At 47.0% G+C, this 21,301-nt stretch overlaps 1 protein-coding gene across 1 annotated transcript in view; it reads right to left on the bottom strand.

Moving 5' to 3' along the window:
- Positions 1–21,301, bottom strand: part of robo3 (roundabout, axon guidance receptor, homolog 3) — a gene marked incomplete at both ends in the record, with an annotated part of 68,301 nt that overhangs the window by 16,886 nt on the left and 30,114 nt on the right. Inside the window, one exon of the mRNA XM_084474252.1 lies at positions 5,290–5,616. Coding sequence (XP_084330378.1) covers positions 5,290–5,616 — 327 coding nt within the window. The remainder of the gene's footprint in view (positions 1–5,289; positions 5,617–21,301) is intronic.

Here is a 21,301-nt window from a genome sequence, read left to right as displayed (position 1 = left end):
AGAGAGAGAGAGAGAGAGAGAGAGAGAGAGAGAGAGAGAGAGAGAGAGAGGGGGGGGGGGAAGAGAGCAGCCAGCAATCTGTGGCAGTAGAATGGAGGATTCTCACCCAACCGCCAAGCCCAAATCTCAAATCCTTTTTCCCATTTCCACCAAATCCATAAACCCTGAAATCCATTTCTCCACCCGCTGTCTCCGTGATCAGGTGTGACAGGTGTGTGTGTGTGTGTGTGTGTGTGTGTGTGTGTGTGTGTGTGCGAGAGAGAGTGCCTGTTTGCATGTGTGTCAGAAAAAGGACAATTTCCCTGGGACTCTGCTCTCTTCAGCTGTTATTTTTCCTCCCACTGACGAGCATGATGTGCCACACAAATGCATACACACGTAGGCACACACACACACATACACACACACACGCCGCCACACACACTTATATACAGACAGAAAGTCATAGGGGGTCTCGGCTGGATACAAGCTACCCCTTGCACCAGCAGCAGCACCACCACCAGCAGCAGCACCTCCCCCCTCCCTCACCTGTTCATTCTCTGCATTCCAGCAGCTGACATGCTGAACCTCCAAGCAGTGACCTCCCCATAACCTTCAAGGGTGGGGGGGTGGGTGGGGGGGTGGGTGGTGCAGAGCGGTTGGGTTGCTGTGGGGGGGGGGGGGGGGGGGGTGGGGGTGTTTGGGACAGTCTTCAGGGGAGGCGTTGTTAAGGCTTTCACACAAAGAACACCCCCCACCCCCTCATCCACAGACACACACACACACACACACACACACGTGACACACCCCTCCTAAAAGGTAATGGAAGTTCATTCTGTTTAAACCCCCCCCCCACCCACGGCCCCCTCAGAAAGACACAGTCCCGTTTCCCCCCCCCCCCCCACACACCCCGTCGGCCATCGTGCATATTCATGAGCCATAAAGTCTGTCGGCACGGAGACGGCCCGGTCGGCGTGGCCATAAAGTACCCAGCCTGCCAGAGGTATAAAAAAGAAACCAGGCAGGACAAAGCGGGCCGAGCCCCAGAGACGGAGCTATATCTGAATGTCAAATCCAACAACGACCCCCCCCCCCCGTCCCGTCCCGGGCCCTGCGGCGGCGGCGGCAGGGGCCTGTCTCGGTCGGTGGGGGGGGGGGGGGCTCGCGCAACGCTCCCATTGTTCTCTAATGAGCGCAATCGCTTTCCTCGCCCACGCACACCCCTCTGCTCTAAATGAGCGTTCAAACGTGGGCTTTGTCACACGCGTCGTCCAGGCCTTACGTGACACTCTAGCGTGTGGTTTGGTGCAGGGGAGGGCCACGGGGGGGGGGGGGGGGGGGGAGGGGGGGGGGGGCTATATGTATATTCTCGATGTGCTTCAGGCGACATGATTCCCATATCCGCTAATGTTGAATGTTCAATGATTGACTTGTTGTTAGCCGCTGAGAGCTGGCACTTTGTTTGCGAGACAGAGCTGAGAGAGCAGTGCCTTTGATGTAGCTGCCAAACAAAGGGTTCCCATTGATGCTGGAATAATGGCATATTTACTCAGCAAAAGTCAACAATTTTCAAGATTGACTAATTATTGATAACATATAAAACTGAAAATTAAAGCTTAAAGTCCTATCAGCAGGCTTGTGGTTTAAATTGACTATTCAATCATCTTAGACTTCCTGCCGCACAGTATACTACATTACATTTGAATCCCTCAAAAGATAGAACGATGATTCAAATCCCTAAATATTTAATTGAAGATGAAAGAAGTGAAGGCTCTTCAGATATTGAACTATAAAATCCTGCACTCTCAATCAAATACCAAGACTCTTCTTCACTTTGCAATTCAATTCACACGATGCCCCCAGCACACACACACACACACACACACACCCCCACACACACCTACACACACCCACACACCCATCTCCATACTGTCGCTGTGCTGGTGGTGGTGGTCCTGTGTGCTACCATGGCTGCCTGCTAGTCTCCTGCTCCAGCAGCAGATGGAACTGTAAAGGGTTAAGCCTTTTGAACCCACTAGCTGCTAAACCCACTGTGTGCTGGCACACGTGCACGTGCCAAATGCACACCCACACACACAAACATGCACATCCACACCCACACACACACACAAACACACACCCACACACACAAACACGCGTGCACCTGCCTATTAGCCCTATATGCGTTCAAGCCACCAGCTGGGTGGCAGAGTGACACCCAGCTACAAAGAGCACCCCCCTGCAGACTGGTGCAGACGCACACGCACACACACACACACACACACACACACACACACACACACGGTTGAGGTCTGTTGTGTTATCTCTGGCCCCCAGCGGCACAAGCCAAAGAGTTGGCATTACGATGACGTTGGCACATGTTGGTGTTTGTACCATGGTAACCCCGCCTCCCCACTCCACCCGCCTCCCCTCTCCACCCTCCCTCCCCTCTCCACCCTCCCTCTGTTCCAGGAGCCAGCAGAGCTAGGAGGAAGCCGAGGCCTGTACGGCCACGCTGCAGCTTGCTTGTGTGAGTTTGCAAGGGAGTGACTGAATGAATGAGCCGTGTGAGTGAGGGATTGAGTGAGCAAGTGAGTGAGAGAGTGAACGAGTGGTTGTTGAGTGATAGAGTGAGTGAGCGCGTGGGTGAGTTAAGTGGGTGGGCGGGTGGGTTTGTGAGTGGAATGGGTCTGTGAGTGAGTCGGTGGGCGAGTGGGTGGGCGAGTGAGTGAGTGAGTGAGCTACTGAGTGTGCATGCAGTGGGGTTACGTGTACGGAAATAATGACAACGATGGGAACCCATTTTGGTGTGTCTTGGCGTGTGCGTATGTATGCTGTTCCCCCGAGGAACATGGTGTCGGTCATTGAGGAAGTGGATAGCTATGTGGGTTGAGTATTAAAAAAAGAACAATGACCATACAAATACTTGACGGATAAACTAGATGGACAGTGCCTCGAAAATACATTGATCTCCTCTGCGCTGGTGGAGCCTTAATTTGAGCCGCTGTAGCCTATAGCGCATAGGGTACGGTGCAAAATGTCCTCCTGAGAGATTTCATGCACTGCTTCTTAAAGCGCGTAATATCCTAGAGGCTCACGCAGCAATAACACAACCAGAATCGGAGCACCCTTGGATGCATTTGATTTTCTAAGTAGGTAAGAGGCAGGAAATAACACAGAGAGGTTATCCCTTTCCTGTGGACCCACCGACGGTGAGCCGGGCGAAGGCGGCAACGTAGTTCCACCAACATCCAGTTTCCAAACAGCCATTATCTTATAATAACCCCATACTGAGGCTGTTAGCAAAGAAAGAGCGAAAGGGCCAGGTGAGAAAAGGGTCTGCTTCTTGATTCTCTTTGAGCCGTGGTCTCGGTTTTTGCGGTCGGTCACCGCACAGCTCTGAGCGGTTGGCAGAGCAAAGAGAATGATTTATGTGGTGCTTTTCCCCATCTTTTTTGGTAGAAGTAGTCAGGGGAATTGAGCCTGGTTATTAAGTTAGGCGCGAGGCCTTCAGCAGAAACTCAACGTCTGGCCTGAAGGTGTCTGAAAATCTAGAGTTTCACTATTTCCTCATAATGTGAGGGGGGGGGGGCTGCTTTATTTTTTTCCCCTGTCTTACCTTATCCAGCTGGATTGTGTTAGCGCAATGAAGAATTCCTGGAATGGCTAAAGTTGAAAGTGTGTACGGTGCCAGGGAAAGGTGATGGAGGAGTGGAAGATAGGTGTTGTAGCATGTGCTACGTGTTAAGAAGACTTCTTTGTTCTGGGAACGCCAAAATAACATATTTTCTTTGTGCTGTGGTATCTCTGGCCAATTGGCCCTAATCGTGAATTTTATTTAGAGTTTTCTCTTTCACTGTCTTTTAACACCACTATCATCACATATTTCATTGATGACTGGATATCTTATGTTATCAGCGGTTAGGCACTAAAGCATTTAACTTAGAAGCTTTTCACGCTAAATCCAACGGGGTGTCTTTTTCTTCAAATACTTAATTGGCCCTATCAACACATCATCAGTTTTAAGATGAAATGCAGCGGGTGCAACGATGGCCTATAAAGAACTCACATGGTAGCAGTGTGAAGCTGAGAACATCTGAACGGGCTGAGTTGTTGTGTTCGGCAAGACTACCATCTGCCAGGGCTAGCTTTAGCTGACAGCTAGCGTAAAAGCCTACCACTCTGTGTTTATGTCCAGTGGCAACAGGTGGATCACCCCCCCCCCCCCCCAAATGGGTCAATAGGCCAGTGTCACATGGTCAAGGCAAGAAGAATAGAAATCTCATAAAGCTTTGTCAGGAACGAAGGGGGTTCATGTGTGTGTGTGTGTGTGTGTGTCTGTGTGTGTGTGTGTGTGTGTGTGTCTCTGTGCGTGTGCGTGTGTGTCTCTGTCTGTGTCTGTGTGTGTGTGTGTGTGTGTGTGTGTGTGTGTGTGCTTACTTGCATGCGCGCGTGCAAGTGTGAGTGTGTGAGTGTGTGTGTGTGTGTGTTAAAGTATGGAGGGGATGGGGGTGGGGAGCAGCAGTGTGTGTGGGGAAGCTAGATGGAAGGTGCCATGTGATTTGACACCTCGGTCGGGGGTCAACGCTGCCAAATGATGTCAGAGATAAGGAGAAGGAGAGACGCTTGGAGAGTTTCTTTCTGAGGGTCCAGTATGTCTGAAGAAAGACTAGCTTTTCAACCCTGCATCAATAGAGTGAAACCCTGCAGAAACAATGCCGATACATGATACCAGCACCGGGCAACTTCTGTGCCTCTCAGCTATGAGCTTAACTTCTACTGAGGGAATGTTTCAGTTTGTCCTCGTATCACTGTATATATTCTCCGTTGTGCTCACTATGTACAGTATCTTAAAAACATCTCTGTAAGAAGGATGGCTAGGAATACCATGGTAGCATCCTGTATATAAAATCCTGTATATACAAAAGTACCACGCACCGTAGAAGTGTGGACGGCTTTTGAGTTCACCCCGTGTCATTGCATTCTCGGAGAATTCACTTGGCTTACGTGCCATGCACGGAAACACACGCTCGCACACAGAAAAACCAATAACAGCAAGGTTATACTTCAACGCCACCCCAATATTGTCTGCTCAACGTATAACCCCTAACTCAACCGATCTCAGTCTCGTTCTGTCAAAACAATCGGGTCTCCATTACCACGAGTCACACATACGAGAAAGCGGAAGGAAGACTCTTCTTTTACGAAGGCTTCGACAATCGGACGATAAAACAAAAACGCGGAGAACACACCGCCACCGGCTTCCATTCACCCGATCCCAAGAGAAACGAAAACGGCCGGCTCACTCACTTGCCACCTCCAGCGACGCGTTGCGGCTCACCGCCTCGCCCAGGTAGTTGCGCGCCACGCACACGTACACGCCCTCGTCGGGCTTGCTGCGGCGGCCGTGCACGATGCGCAGGAAGAAGAGCGAGCCGCTGGGCAGCAGCATGCGGTGCGAGCGCGGGTCCTCGCGGTCCGTCTCCACTCGCTCGCCGTCCTTGTACCACTCCACCGTGGGCGAGGGCCGGCCCTCCGCCTTGCAGTTGAGCGTGGCCGGCTCGCCCTTGGACACGATGAGGTCGGACGGGTGCTCCACGACGCGGGGCGCCGCGTCCTCCAATCGGGGGCGAGATCCTAGTGGGGGGAGGGTGGGGGGGGGAGAGGACGAGAGGGTGAGGGAGAGGGTGAGGGAGGTTAGTCACTGTTATGTTCTTCGACGTCGTTTCATCCAGAGCTGGATTACGGATGTCAGGGCGATGATAGAGATGAGATCTTTGGGGGATTTGAGACGCTACTATCTAGTCGATGAAGCGGAAAAATAGAAAGTGTATTGAGGCTGGGCAAGAGGGGGAGTCCACAACCTGTACCGACATCTGCAACGCTGGCATCGTCACATAAAAGTCTTATTAACAGGGAAGTTACTGCTGAAACGATGAACACCTGTGCTGAGGAACTGACGCACACCGAGCTCTGTGGGTTCTGCATGGTTGCTGCTTTTGCGTTGTTAAACATTTAACATTGTGTAATGGCACGGCACACACAAACAACGGGTGTGCGAAAAAGCAGAGGTATCTCACAAAGGTATATTTATAGGCTGTAAAACGAAAGGTTCAATGCCCACAAGGCAAACAACTAAAGTGCGGCATTGTACTTGTGTGGGAGAAGGAAGGACTAAAGCGTCCAAATCCTCTGAGTCCATTTTAACATTCAAGCCACCACAGACTGTAAAGAAACAAGTGGGCGGCTCTGGTTAAATGTAAAGAGCAACATTAAAAAACATTGGCTTACAGATTTGGATTCTCTTCTGTTCTCGTCCCCAAAACCTTTTAAATGGTTTTCATCTCCAGCCAAAGGCGAGGCAGGAATAAACACACACACACACACACAGCACAACATGTTCCCAGTGACAAGGGCATGAAATGTGGCTGCTTCGGTGGATGCATTCAATGTGTAAATCGAGCGGACGTCGTGAATGACACGCTCTATATGCAGAGCCTTTCAAAAACACACACATTCATCTCGCGGTGCAGATGCACTCTAATCAGAGAGGAGCACGGGAGATGAGCTAGGCTTGTTTGGAGATGTTCAATTGTTGACGTTGGAAACCCAGAGTAAACTTCAATTGAAACTCGCTTAGGCAGAGGTGTGAAGTATTTCCATAGTCCTCGCTCGGTGTTTACATTGTTTAAAATAAATGTTTATACTTTCCCGTCCATGCATTTGATGAAAATGTATTGATTCGTTTAGAGGGTAACTGCAGTGTGAAGCCGTTGCTATGCTTCAGAGTCTATTTTCATTTTAAACAGCAGTCAGAAAAATAGGGACCTGTGAGAACAGAGAACGAGGGGGACGGAAATTGCTTTTTTTCATTCCCACACCTCTCCACATTTCACTCTTTCTTTTTCCAATGACAGTGTGTTATCTGCACAAATATGTATGGAGAGCAATAATTCTATAGCCGGAGCAACACTGGGCCAAAGACACCGAAAATCCCACCGCGGGATGAGGAATGGTTTAGGAAAATACACGTGAGATGAGCCTCTCACACGGGTGTTGTGTGGAGCAGCTTTGTCCTTTATTATCGGAGCTCATAGGGTTACACATTTCCCACTCTGGCTCTGTCTTTTTCCTCTATTTTACTCCCTTGTTCTGTCACTCTCATGCATGCATGTGCCGAAACGTGCATGCACAGGCGCACACACAGACACACACACACACACACACACACACACACACAGTTGAAGGACAGACAACTCCCACACAGTTGAAGGACAGACAACTCACACACAGTTGAAGGACAGACCACCAAACTCCTTCCTGCTCGTTCAATATGCCAATTCCACTTAAATACAGGACGGGGGAATTCAACAGGAGGCATTTCCCTCCTCCCCCCCTAGGTGAAGGTGTGAGAATAAAGTTCGAAGGTTCAAGCTTCTCCTGATAACAGCTGATAACGGACAGAGCGGAGGGGGCTGGGGTCACACCATCTGGCTCCCACGCCCTTCACTCAAAGGGGGATAATAAATAAAAAAAAGACGGCTTCATCTCGGTGGCTATTAAGGACATGGGGAGATGGGGAAGCTAAGATAAGTGCTGCTGGCTGATGGGTTGACATTAAAGCAGCTTCCAGGGGGGTTCTGTGCCATCAAACACAATGCGGTTTTCAAAGACATGGAAATGGGAAGATCTGACTGGGAGGAAATGACCGTCGCTGTGAACGAAAACCAACCTACTGAAGAGGGTATTCAGACTGCTGGGCTTTCGGACACACTCGGCTTTGCTCTTTGCTGGCTCCTTTTTTATGTTTCTGCTATAATTACGATGTTCATTACCCATTGGCCCGAGCAATTTGTCTGAAACAAACTCATAATGATAATAATTTGATATGCCTGAGCCCATTTTGAACATAGACCCGATTTTGTTTCAGACACAAACAAAAAAGTGATCCTTTGAACCCAAACAAAAACCAAGGGAAATGTAAATTAGCCGATAAAGGGAATCAAAGTAGACATTTTGTAAACGCTTATCTATTTCAGTCATGCATTTAGACTTTATTCTTTATTAGTGTGTTTGTTCTGTTTTGCAAGTTTTATTTTTTCTCTCTAAACTCTGAATTTATTTGCGTTATATAATGTCACAGGCGGCGGCGGCAAAATATAGCCTCATCTAAAACCAGGCAAGCAAGCGGTAAATCTGCCACAGGGCAACCCCGGCTGTCATAAAATTGTGTGTGACACAACAGAGGCTCTGAAAAGACATTCAAATCTAATGATGGCACCGTAGCGCTGGTGTAATCTTTACAGCCAATGTTCCTGTCTCCAACGCAACTGATTTGCACCACCCCTACCACACTACACCGCGAGAGCTACTTCTGATGATTCTTGGTTGGGTTTTCTATTGACTCAGACAGTATCCAAAGCGTTTTAAGTGAATAAACGACAATTATTAGGGAGTCATGTTATTAGTGAGAAGGTAGGAGTTAGGCATCTTGCTCAAGGTTGCCCGGTAGATTTGTAACCCAAACCACGAGACGATCCCTTCCTCAGGAAGAATATCAATGCAAATTAGCATCATCATGGCCATGGTTTTGTTAAGTGCTTTCCAGCGCTCCAGGGCTCCACGTGGAACGGCTCTGCCCGAGACCCAGAATGGGTCATGACGTGTTCATCAAAATAGCTTTCAGGAGACATGTGTATCATGGCCCGACCCTGGGCGTCTCCACAAAGACTCGTGCCACGGTTGAGAACACAGCAGGGCACAGCCTTTGAGAGCTGACTCATAAATGTTACAGACAACAGGGCTGGGAACGAGCCATGTGGAAACGTTGAGGGGCAGAGCTTTCAAACAGGAAGAGACCACCTTGGTGCGAGGGGGGGGGGGGGGGGAGAAATATCGTCCAAACCTCTGAATGGTAGAACCAGCACGCAGCTCTGGAAATATGGCCGTGTTATGTAACACGGTCACATATACCGTCGCACAGTTTGCGCTCACACTGGAGTAAACACACGTACTGGTTGTTGTAACAACTCTATGATCAATTACCCCCCCCCCCACCACCCTTAACCCCACCCAACCCGGTTCCCCTCTCCCCATCCCTGATGTTGCTTCATACTCACTATCTCCACACTAAAATACTCTAATCTCATCTGTATCCCCCTCATCAGATTTTTATACATACAAAACCATTACTCATGCGAAGTGATTCACGCATCTCGCACGCTCTCGCTTCAACCCTTAGCGGGAATACGCCGCGTGGTGCAGTAGCGAAGTGAAAGCGAAGCAGACCGACGACGACGGAGCGCAGACAGTCTGGAGGATGTGAACGGTTTGCCTTCAAACCGGGGAGATGTTTAATGGGCCTGTCTGGAGCCCCTCGGGGCCCGTTAGCTCCCACCCTGCGGTGCGCTATACAGCAGGACAGCACCGGCGGTGGAGCTAGCGTGTGAGCTAATGAAACCGCGGGGGGGAGTTTGGGGTTTTCTCACACTCGAGCAGAGTCCGGACAGGCCAAGCGTGGAAGTATAAAAAAAGTGAATTATTAAATGACCTTCTTTACATATTTCTATACAAACCCGCCTGACTTTGCCAGACCAATTCGAAAATGTGCGTTAATGTGGAACCTCTCTCCGTTTATTTTCAATTTCCAAAAGGCGTTATCTACGGGCGCAGACCAAAATGCCTCTGGACGCAATTTGATAAATAAATAATAAACCTACAACCCATCAGAGCAATGAAACGTGGGACACATCAGAGGCAGCCATCTTGGCTTATTATGAAAATGCCTCAGTGGCGCTCTCATAGGGCTATCTGACCATACAGAGGGCTCCTCTGTACCAGACCCATTTTAGATTAATAGTTCTGAGTGGCGCAACCCGGGCCTCTGCTGGAACTCTGTCTGAACGGGAGGAGGGCAGGACGCATATGCCACGGCAAATAAAACATGAGCTGGCAGTTTTGTCTGTTTCCAAGGCTAGCCCTCTCGTGTGATGGGGGACAGAAAATTGCTGAACCATAACCATCCTTCACCCCTTCCTCCCATTACCCGCAATCTATCTGCTGCAAACCGACAAGTGTCTTGCCCTGGCCTGCCCTGCCCTGTTGTAAGACAAGAGGAGATCTACTCCTGCTGATCTCCAATGGCTTCCTGCCAGCTCCCCAGCCCTATTTCACCACACACACGCACGCGCACACACGCACGCACACACACAGAGTGGGCTGGGCACAAGTGGGCTTTCATCCCTAAGCAGATTTACATCCTCTGGAGAAGCGAGAAGCGAGGGGATGAGCACATTGCCCAACTTGCACCACAAATCACCATAGCACTCTTTAATATCCAGCCTATAGTCTGGCACACGGTACAAGTAAAAAGGCTTCTCGGGAGGGGTGGGTTGCCTGCTGCCTTTGTTTTGTGGAGGGACAAGGTCTGCGTCGATTGGTTAATGAGTCTAGTCGACATCAAAGGCGGCCACGTTGGGGGCGCTTTGAAACGCAAAAGCCGTATACTATACTGACACGTTAATGCCGTGTACGCGTGGCATTTACATCACTCCAACGCCGTCTGAGGCACAAAGCGGTTTACAGTCATCGGTCAAGCAGATAACTGTCCGACTCAAATTAAAAGCCCCTGATCCCTAAATGAGTAATAAATCACACAATTTATCCCTTTAGAAGGGTAGGAAAGATAAGGATTTAAAGATTTAAAAAAAAATGTGTTTGACAAAAACATCTGCCACTTCCAATGGAGTGACATAGTCAGAGCTCTGATCGTAGTCAGACTTATAAAGATGTTTTTGGACTATGTTTTCTGAGTCTCGTCCTAACGAATAAGAACAACCCATTGAAATTTGTCCTGTTTGGAAAAGGCTTCATGAGTCAGAGTGCGTTTGAGACCACGATAAAGCCGCACGATTGACTGTGTTTAGTGTTTTCTCTTCCTCTCTTTTTCCTTCACCGCAGCCATGGTGGATATGTTCTTCACGCGTAGATGTCAGTCGACATACATACTGCAACACCAAATCGAGAGTGAAAGTATGAGTAGCAAATTATTCCAGAATCCAGTTTTACACAGCCCTAAACTAGACAACTGGGACAACAACTCAAGAAATGGCAGCTTTCTCCGCTGCCTCACCCTACAGGCACATCAGCTCTATCTCCAGTCCCAGTAAGAACACAACTCCACTCTTTTACCTTGCAAGAGTGAGGAGGCTGAATATCGTGAGACTGCCGCACGGGAAAACCTTATCATTGTGTGGTGTATTGTAGTTGAGTAGAGAAAAGCTTAAGCCAAGCCCCATCTTAGCTGGTTTCAATGAAAGAAAAGTCCCTCACTTTCCTCATCTCCTGTGCGCCCCCGGTGAAGATAACCTCCACCTTCTCTCAGCAATCCCTACCCAACAGAACTTCACACCGCTAACCACCACAGTTGGAAGATAACTGAACTTCTAGTAAGTATCAGCCGGCGCCGCATGCCGAGAGCTTCTATAATCTCCAACAGGACAGTGGCATGGCATGGGGGGGTGGGGGGGAGGCAAAGACCATCAAAGAAAACCTGACCAACTTTCTTATTCCTATTTTACCTTCATCTACAATTCTTTTCAGGATGCCCGGCCTCCCTCTTGAGGAATTTGTTGTTTTACGGCTTTGCTGCCCTCCCCACCCACTCTCCAATTCTGCCTTTCTCGATTCCTGACCCAGAGCTGGGGAATTGATTTGTAAATGCAAGCATTCAAAGTTAAATGTGAAGCAGAGAGGGAGATGGGAGCTGAAGTGTTTTCACTGTGGCCCTCCCACTCCTTGACCCTGTGGGGAGAACAGAACGAGGTGCTCGCATGAGAATACAAACTGTCGGCCGTAAAAAGCTGGGGGGCTTGTTAATGGAGCCCCTGCCGATGCTAACTGTCTAAAAAGGCAGGGTCAACTTTCCTAAAGGAAATTGGATGTTTTTGGGCCCTTTTTTAATCGCGCCTCTCCTGAGGCAATCAGTGGTTTCATGGCCAACAGACTTTGCTTTTCTTTCATTTTTTTTCGTTTTTATATTTATTCCTGGGGGGAGGGGACAAGGCATTGGTCTTTGCTTCCAGAAAAAGCCATAATAAAAAAAAAAATTATAGCTCTTTGTGACACCCTCTTTAGAGGTCTTTCAGACTGACATGCCCTAGATGATTCAGGGCATGATTTCAGGGCAGTAGCCACAGCAAATAATTATTTTTTTAACTTTCGCCGTAGTGCAGACCATGAATCCAAAAATGTTGTTCCTTTTTTGTAAAGGTGGTCTATCAAGACTTGATTTAGATCCAAGTCAAGAAGAGACTTAACAGCTCTTTTTTCATGGAGATTTTAGCTGTGGACTCAACCTTCAGAAATCTGCATATGAATGTTCCTCTCTTTCAATCTGCCCTCATTTTCTTTTCGCTTGGTAGGTCAGTAGGCAAGCCGATGTTGCCTTCTACAAAGCACCATGCATAAATTCAATTGTTGGTATGGTCGGGCTGTGACTTCTAACCCATAGTTCTTTAAATCTAACCACTGGAACTTGACCACTTCAACTTCCCGTCCAGCAGAAAGGGAGGTTGTTTCACTATTTGATGGAAATGTTTGAAAAAATAAACAAGGAGAAAAGTCTGAGAATGTATGCCATTTGTATAGAGGATGTAAAGAGTGCATGGCTGTGAGGTTCTGGTCATCTGATAAGGCCGGAAGAGACGGGTAAATAGAGGAGAGAAAAAAAACTCCCACAAAACTGAAAAAAAAGCTAGGCCACACATCTTTGTTAGCCCATGGCCAAACCTGTTAGCCCAACGGCTGAACTGAATTGACCGAACCACACAAAGACAGATGTACATCTCAGTCTCACCGATGCCTGTGGGTTCAGGTGTTTCACCAAACAATTATTGACTGCTGGAAAAATAATGAAAGTACAGGGGTGGTGGTATCAGTTTTAACCAGAGGGATTCCTTCAGTTTTCCCGGGGTGTCCAGACCACTGCGCTGCAGGGTGGACCACCGCGGCTGGGGAATGGAGGGAAATGCCATTGGCTTCCTGTCCCACAGACGCAGCCCACACTAATAGCATCATGCAGAATTAGATTTTAGTAGATATGTACTCAGCCACTCATGCGTCTCGCATACTCATGCACGCTCGTGCATGTGTATATGCACACAAACACACATACACACACACACACACACACATCTAGATTAGCACTATCAGTCTAGATATCAGTCCATAGAGTCCCAGAATCTCACCAGCAACGGCAAAGCCCTACAGGAACGTTTGTAACAAGAGTCTACTAGAATGTACATCTTTGATTTAGTCTTTCATTAAGATAGAGAAAGGGTGTGTTAAATAAGTTATAGTGAGTAGGGAATTAAAATAGTTTTGTATGCTTGATTAATAACCATTCGTATGCAACATACGAATGATACTGGTGCTGATCCCAAATAGTTGTACATTTCTCTGTTAGGTAGGTATTCAAATCTCAATTCAGGTTTTGAATGCTAAATTAAATATTTTTAAATGTCTATGCATATTTACGAACTGCAGATAGAAGGTTAGGTACACGTAGTCGGGAAATCCGAAATGATGAAATGATATCCGAGGGATAAAAAGTATAATATTTTATATTTTATATATGTAAGGGTGTGAGACATCTCTCAGTCCGAGAACACATCACGTCAACGCTTTAGTTGAGTAACAGTATCAAAATGACCTGGCCAAACATGGGATGACCAAAGTGTCCTTTGACAATATTGTATTCGGATATTACAACAATATTTGAACAGTTTCGTCGTAACCGGACTCCTGCCGTGCAGCATGATAATTGGCAAGACCGACAATGACTTTAAACAAACTGGTTGTTTAATATTAATTAAAGGTCCTAGGGTTCTCCCCAGGATTAATGGTTTTAGAGGTAATATAGATTTAATAACAGGTTGGTAATTTTATCAACCTTAATAGAACTGGCGGAAATGTTTTATTTATAGTGATCAGTCACCCACATAGTTCCTGTGTGATTTATTTGGGGTTTTCTAAACCAGTCTGCCGTGAAACTTTCAAACAACCTATTTGTTTTGTGATGATTGGAAGTAGGACTGCCTTCGTACTATGGAAGCCGTGCCTTGGAAAGCCACTGACGTCTATGCAGCGCTCCTATGTGAATTACAGCATAGCCAAAAGCCCTATTTGTAGGCAATTCTGGCCTACCTGGCTGTCAATTGTCAAACAGAAAGCAGTCTCCTCCTCCTACCACCCACTTCAACACACAAACACAGTTTTTCAGACCTTAGAATCAATTACCGAAAAGGGTCAATCCAAACAGCCTTCCTACCAAGTTATTTACAACACATTTTTCCTGTGCAAAACAATAGGTGTAGAGTAATTGGCTTTTCAGTGGAGAAAAGCCAGTCCTCCTAGTTTGAAAGACAGCCATTTAAATTGGCACAACTGCTGTCAACATCCCCTTCCATCCCTATGCGGCACGCTTTCAAAATCAAGAGGATATGGCTGAAAATCATCCATTATTAATGAATGTATTTCCTCAAACCAAGCTTCCCATGCGCCAAACATTACGACCATTTCAACCAAAACATGATCAGCCATGAAAGCACATTTGGCCAAGGCTTTGATGTGAATTTAACTTTTCTCACCATAATACACACACACACACACGCACACACACACACACACACACACACACACACACACACACACACACACACACACACACACACACACACACACACACACACACACACACACACACACTAAGGGCTGGTATGCCCTTTGCTTTTGGCAAAAAGAGTGGGGAGGCAGACATGTTTAGGGAACGTTTTCTGGAGCCTTCATCAGATGCACAGACACACAGACCCCCCCCCCCCCCACACACACACACACACACACACACACACACACACAACAACATGTTTTGAGCATCATTAAAAAGTAGTCTGTAGTCCAAAAAAAAGCCATTACAAGGGTATTTAGATAATGAATGTTGGTTAAAACCATTTTAATGTGCATACAGAATGCACCCACAACACTTAATCAATGTAACTCAATGTGGAAAGCACTGCCATGTATGTATTCCATTCTCTCTGTTGGATTACAAGAGGCTAGTCAATCGGAAAGCGGCATATTGTGAGGTAACATAAGTATGACAAATATGCATGTGGGTGGTGCATCCCTGTTCCACCCTGAACTGCACTTGTATCTTTCAACCCATGCAGTGGGCACATTTCAAGTAGACCTGCTATTTCTGGCAAACCTGTGTGTCACACACACACACACAAATACACACATGCACACGCACACACACACACACACACACATAAACAGACACACACACACACAAAGAGCAGACTTTAACAACCCATGACTTTGCAATAATACAAGCTATTTTATTGGAAACTGTCAACTCTGTACACGTAGAGTTACATTTACTGTACTTGCAGAACGAGAAACAGTGGTGGTGACTCTGCACATTGGGATTGCAGTGGATGCCTCCTTGCCGCTGTATAAAATAGTGTCATATATTTACCCAGGACACAATACAGCTGTGTGGTGGCTTATCGTCCAGCCAATCAAAAAACAAAACAAACAGTAAGGGCCTGTATTTCTGTCAGTGTTTTTCAGGGCGCCTGTCCACCAACCAAAATACTCCTCCTCACGGCCTGTTAAACAGCTCAAGGGTGATGTCCACCACCGCGTCACCACAACCACAGTGACAACACAGTGTTGTAGCAGTCTGACCAGCCAGAATCCCCCTTTGATTAACCCAGCTACAAATCTATTTCAGCACATTGACTGACTGGAAGGGGTCATAACCCCACCACCCCGTCCTCTACCCTCCTAACCACCAGAAAAAAAAAGTGTAACTGATGCTCCGGGCCATCCATCTGTCTACAGCCAGGGGCAACGTAGGTGGTGGTGGAGGAGTGGTGGGTGGGTGGGTGCCTCTGACATTAAGGAGACCCCCTAATCAGACCCCAGAGTCTCCCTATGCTGTCAGCAACCACTTTTCAATAGTTCCTATGCCAAGTTTGTGCAGCTGAGAGCCATGGATGACCGCTCATGGTTGGTTTGGCCGCTAGATACAAGAAGATGCGGGGTAAATAGTGTTAAGTAGGCGCATCCCTTTTCGAATGTTTGTGTTGTGCAATGGCTGTAATGGTGATTCATTGTTATGTGCACTGCTGGTAGCAGATAAAAAGGGTATGAAATTATATACTTTAAGAGTTTAAGTATTTTTCCTTTTCTTTGATTTGGAGCCAAATGGCGAAGAAGCATCCTTTAATTGTCCCCCGGAATGGTTGATTAGGTAAATGGATGTGAAGGAAAATACTAAAGACACCAGCACTGCTCAGATAGCTGCCGTACACACAGGGACGAACCGTTGTGTAACAAGCCGGGTACTTCACTGTCTGACTTGAATGTTTGTCTTAATTGATTCCTTCCTGGGCCATTTCAGCCACTGACGCCTGACTAATCACTTTGTGAAAAAAGCAACAAGGTTAGCCCTTTTTTTTTTTTTTTTTCAATTTTTAACGACGAAAAAAAAAAACCTAACAATAAAATAACACTTAATGCTTCACACCTGTTCCAAGGGTACTTCGGCCGATCGTTCGGTATCGAGCTGGGAGGGCTACTCTAGACCACTAGCCAGGGGACAGGGATGACTACGGCGTGATGCGTTCGGAGCGACGCTATTGACAGCTTGATCGATCGCTAAACAACAGATGGGCCAGCAGGTGGCTGAGGTGAGGAGTGTCGTGCTGGAAAAGGGCGTGTGTCTGTTAGTCCTCCCGTAAACGACTCTGTCCTCCTGTTTGTCTCCTCCATCCCTCTTCCTTGTATCTCCCCCCCCCCTCCCCACTTGACATTCAGGCCTCATCAGAATGCATCGGGCAGCTCTGAGCATTGACAGGCCCTCTACAATTATGTTTACGTATGGCATTAAAATCTCTGTGGGGAGATCCAATCACAACAACCAAAAGAGAAAGAGGCGGCTTGGGGGACGCGTATGAATACATTGGCGGTCGTATGCATTACCGGTCAGTCTTCTATGAAGTCTCTCTCTCTCTCTCTCTCTCTCTCTCTCTCAGATTGCATCCCAGGATACATTTGAGGCCCATGTGAACACCTATATTGTCATGGAAACCCAGCCCTCGGCTCACGCTCAGCCCATTTGAAATACCTGGCTTACTTGTGTATTCATGTTGTGTGCGGTAACTGCTCGTTATTTCGAGCTTAATGTAAGGCTGTTAAAGTGCACAACACTGTGCTGTAAAATCAGGGTCCAACATCTGGGGTAAACATTCTGTGGGAGGCTTAAATGGACGAGGGCCAGGTGTGCCTCACCTAAAGGCATTACGGACTAGTAACCACGGTGTATTACGCATGTTTAACACGGATGATGAAATCCCTACACGCTCACGCTCACTGCGTACGGTAGTAGTATCCACATGGTTTAATACCATGGGCGATGAGCGAGTCACAAGGCTAGTGCATTTATTAAGTTGTCAACGGACAAACCAGCGCTGCTGTGTCATCCCCCCCCCCCCCCCCCCGGGCTGTGTGACACAAGTTGAGGCAATGGCTCAAATCATCTCGTCATGCTAACAGCAAACAGGCGTCACAGATGAAGTCCTGTGGCTATGGTTAACGCTACTTTAGTCACAGAGCACACCCACCCAAGACCCCCGCCTTCCCTCAAGGAAGCGGGTCCTTAAGGTGAGGTCGTTAAGGGTCCTGCTGACTGTAATTAGCGTGAAGGTTGGAGGGGGGGGGGGGGGGGGGGGGAAGAGTAAAAGGCTTAGGCGTGCATGACTATTTGATCTGGAGGCTGGCCGTCAGCGGGAAACCCATGGGAAAGCGGACAGCTGTTTTGAAGCAGAGTCGCCTTTAAAGTGGAGCGCGGCGCAAACACAGGGCCCATTGACAGACGTTCACAAGGACTAAACCACCGGCGACCGCTGGAGTGACACATGATGACGGGGTTGACTGACAGTGACAGTGTAGGCCGCGGTGTCCTCTTACTGGCACAACAGCCCTAGCTCCAGTCCCACGAAACAAGACACCAGCCCCGGATAAAAGGGGGCTTGTCAGCCATGGGGTGAGAGGGGATGAGTGAATGGAGGATTTGGGGGCTGACTCCAGGATGTTATTTTAAGTTATCATGATAATGATAGGTAGAGGTTGTTTTTTTTTGATCTCTTGACAGATATATCTAGATCTTCGAGAAGTAGATTATCTGCACATTCTGAAAGAAGGTATATATAATTCGGTCAATTGGAAGTTATACGAAATGGGCCAATAGTTCTTAATAAGTGGGTTTTATTCAGCGTCTGTGGCCCTAAAAGGAGCATCTGGAGTTAGTGATGGAGTCATTTTACAGATGCTATGCCTGCATAGAAAACACGGATTAATGAGCTAGTGTTTAACGGCTTGTTACGTTCCACTTGAAAAATATGTACACTTGTTTTTGTTCACGAATAAACAATTTCCATATTAATAGGCCTAAATGGATCTGCATAAAAATCACAGAACCGCAAATTAATTAAAAAAAAAATATATATATATATATATATACAGAATGGTATGACAAAAAAAACAACACAATACGTCAAGTTATTCTATATACATTATTTGAGAAAGGTTGAACTAAGTGCAACTTTATGGAACCGCAATGATGCAAATTATGCGTGAACTGGCACGTTACACGCACGCAGTTTACATGTACCGCAACCGCTGTAACCGCTTGACTGTGTTCTTGTTTCCTACAATGCATGATGAACGGGAACCTAATTTCAAAACACACCAATTCGAGATGGGAACGAATTGAATGCGTAATGACGCATAACCATCAGCGAGCCCCAATCGACCAAATGTATTTCTTTACGCAAATGAACGCGATTCTGACAAAGGGTACAAGGAATTATTGTTGTTAATTATGAATAGTATGCAATTACGATTTTTTTATTTTTTTTTAAGGCTTCGTTTTAACTCAACACCGAACCCCAAAACTGGGCTCAATCCGTTCAAACACCAGGCTATACAGTCAGCCCGTGTCTCATCAAACTTACTTACCATATGTCAAAGTTGAGAACCCCAATAAAACCAGTAGGATGACCAGCACCGGGCGATGCTCCATCGCCCTAGGTTTGTCCATGAAGCTGACCCTCTTCAAAGAAGCGCAGTGGGGAACATATACCGTCCCCGGGACGATATATGTATATATCCAGACAATAAAAAAAAAAGAATGAAAACGTGCAGTTTATAAACTCTCCATAGATTATATGGGTGGATTGAAGTCCCACGAGCGGACCACGCGCAGCATCACAGCCGTCGCGGGATCGAGTAGTTCATGTGAAACATCCCGGACGACAACTTTTTCCCGGTCCGGGTCAATTCCTGGGATAGTCCGTGAAAGGGTCGCCAGCAACCGGCTCAGATATGTGAGAGCACACGCGGCGGTTATTGCTCAGTCACTTCTTCTTTCTTTCCCGCTCAAGCAACGCATAAATACAGCAAGTAAAAAAAAACGGTAACCGGTCCTCATTACATAATATTCCCAACACGTGATACGCGGAAAGAAATCCGTTCTTACTGGATAAAGAAATCCATCTTTCTTGTTATACCTGTGTCCTGGTATACGAGCGCTCTCCTCCAAGCGCTGAGCTGGATTACAAGCCCCATCACAAGCGAGCAACACGGTCTCGTGGCTAGAGCCCACCCTGTAGCCCTCACACAAAACGGCACTATTCTCTTAAAGAGACAGTACTCCGTTCACCAAACCTGTGAACGGACGGCTTTTGGTTAACTGTGTTCTACAACAGATCGTTTATGAGATTGTGACTGATTAATGTTGTTTTTAAGTAAGAAGAATTACAATCTGATGTGTTTATAATGAAGCATTTGCTAGCCTCTTCGACAAAACACAGAAACATCACAAAGCCAATTAGTAGCACATTTTGCTGGCATGAATTGTGGGATAAATGTAGGATTTCATTTTAAACGTGTTTACCGTTCATTACAGTGCCCCCATTTGGCTAATGGTGGTTTAACAGGAAATTAAAGTAATATTTCATTGCCTTTCAGACTTTTTTTTTTCTTTATTGTATATAAATGAAGTGAAAGAAAAACTACCATATAACCATGCACACTAAAATGAAAAAAAAAAGCACATATATAGAACTAATGAAAGCAGGGATCTAGCAGCCACTGGTCCACACACTAAAACAACATTGCTTACACACACATTCCCATTAAAACCTTTATTTACAGTTCACACACGGCCGACAGCGTGTTGAGAGACAGCCGTCGAGTTCCTCCATCCTTACCATAGACCACATCAATTATTAAAAGCCGCCCGGCCTCTGCCCAGATGCAAATGTGGGCCCTTACATGTTGAAGGACCTTTGATCCTGGAGGCGCCGGCGATATGTATGCCGATTAGGCAATGAAACAGACTTGGATGGCAAGGAGAACGAGGCGAACACAAAACGCACGCCGCCACTGCAAAATGTCCCAATTCATCGGAGGCGTGTCATGTGCCGCGTCCATGTGATGGAGAAGCAATCTGACATGTGCCAGGAACTACGGGGAAGGGGGTGATGCAATCTGACATACATAGAAGCGCCGTACAAAAAGCCACGAGGGGGCCCGGGTTCCATTGAGTTGAATAAACAGTAGGGGTCACACTCATCCAGTCAGGAGTGTGACATTTGTAGAAATGCCTTTGAAAGGTGGAATTGTGTACCATGCCGCATAGCATACAATCAATATCAGCGATGATAGGTTCTGGCATGTATATTTTATTTGCTGTGAGCGGGAGAGAAGGTAAAGCTATAATATTTATTCATCCAGCAGACGCCTTCATCCAAAGTGGCTTAGAGTGAATTCGGACATGCCATTTGTTTTGGGGTGGAGCAGGTAGGGGCCTCTTGCTCTGGGTGACTAGAGGTAGGGGCCCATTGTACAATCCATTTGTATCTCCTCTCGAAACGTTGGCGTTGATAGATTCAATCCACATTCATTGAGTCCAATAACATCACCAGAACCCTGGCCCCGGCTGCAAAAGAACCCTTGGTATTTTCTTTCATGTTTTATGCATGTACATGTTTAATTTAATTGCAGAAACTGATTAATTGAGGCTCGCTGTGTGATTGAATAAAACATGATGAGGCCCTTCGACTAAACGCATTTCCGCTCGACTGTGACTGATGCCACTACTTTGTTGCTTCCGTCAAACGTTTGGCGAAAAGGCGGCGGGCGAATCACGCAGTCCATGAATTTACACTAATTATCCACATTAAGTATTAAG

This window comes from Micromesistius poutassou (genome assembly GCF_964030765.1).
Source record: "Micromesistius poutassou genome assembly, chromosome: 10".
Taxonomy (NCBI): Eukaryota; Metazoa; Chordata; class Actinopteri; order Gadiformes; family Gadidae; genus Micromesistius; species Micromesistius poutassou.
The sequence above is the reverse complement of the archived record's forward strand: the minus strand, read 5'-3'. Positions and strand labels throughout refer to the sequence as shown.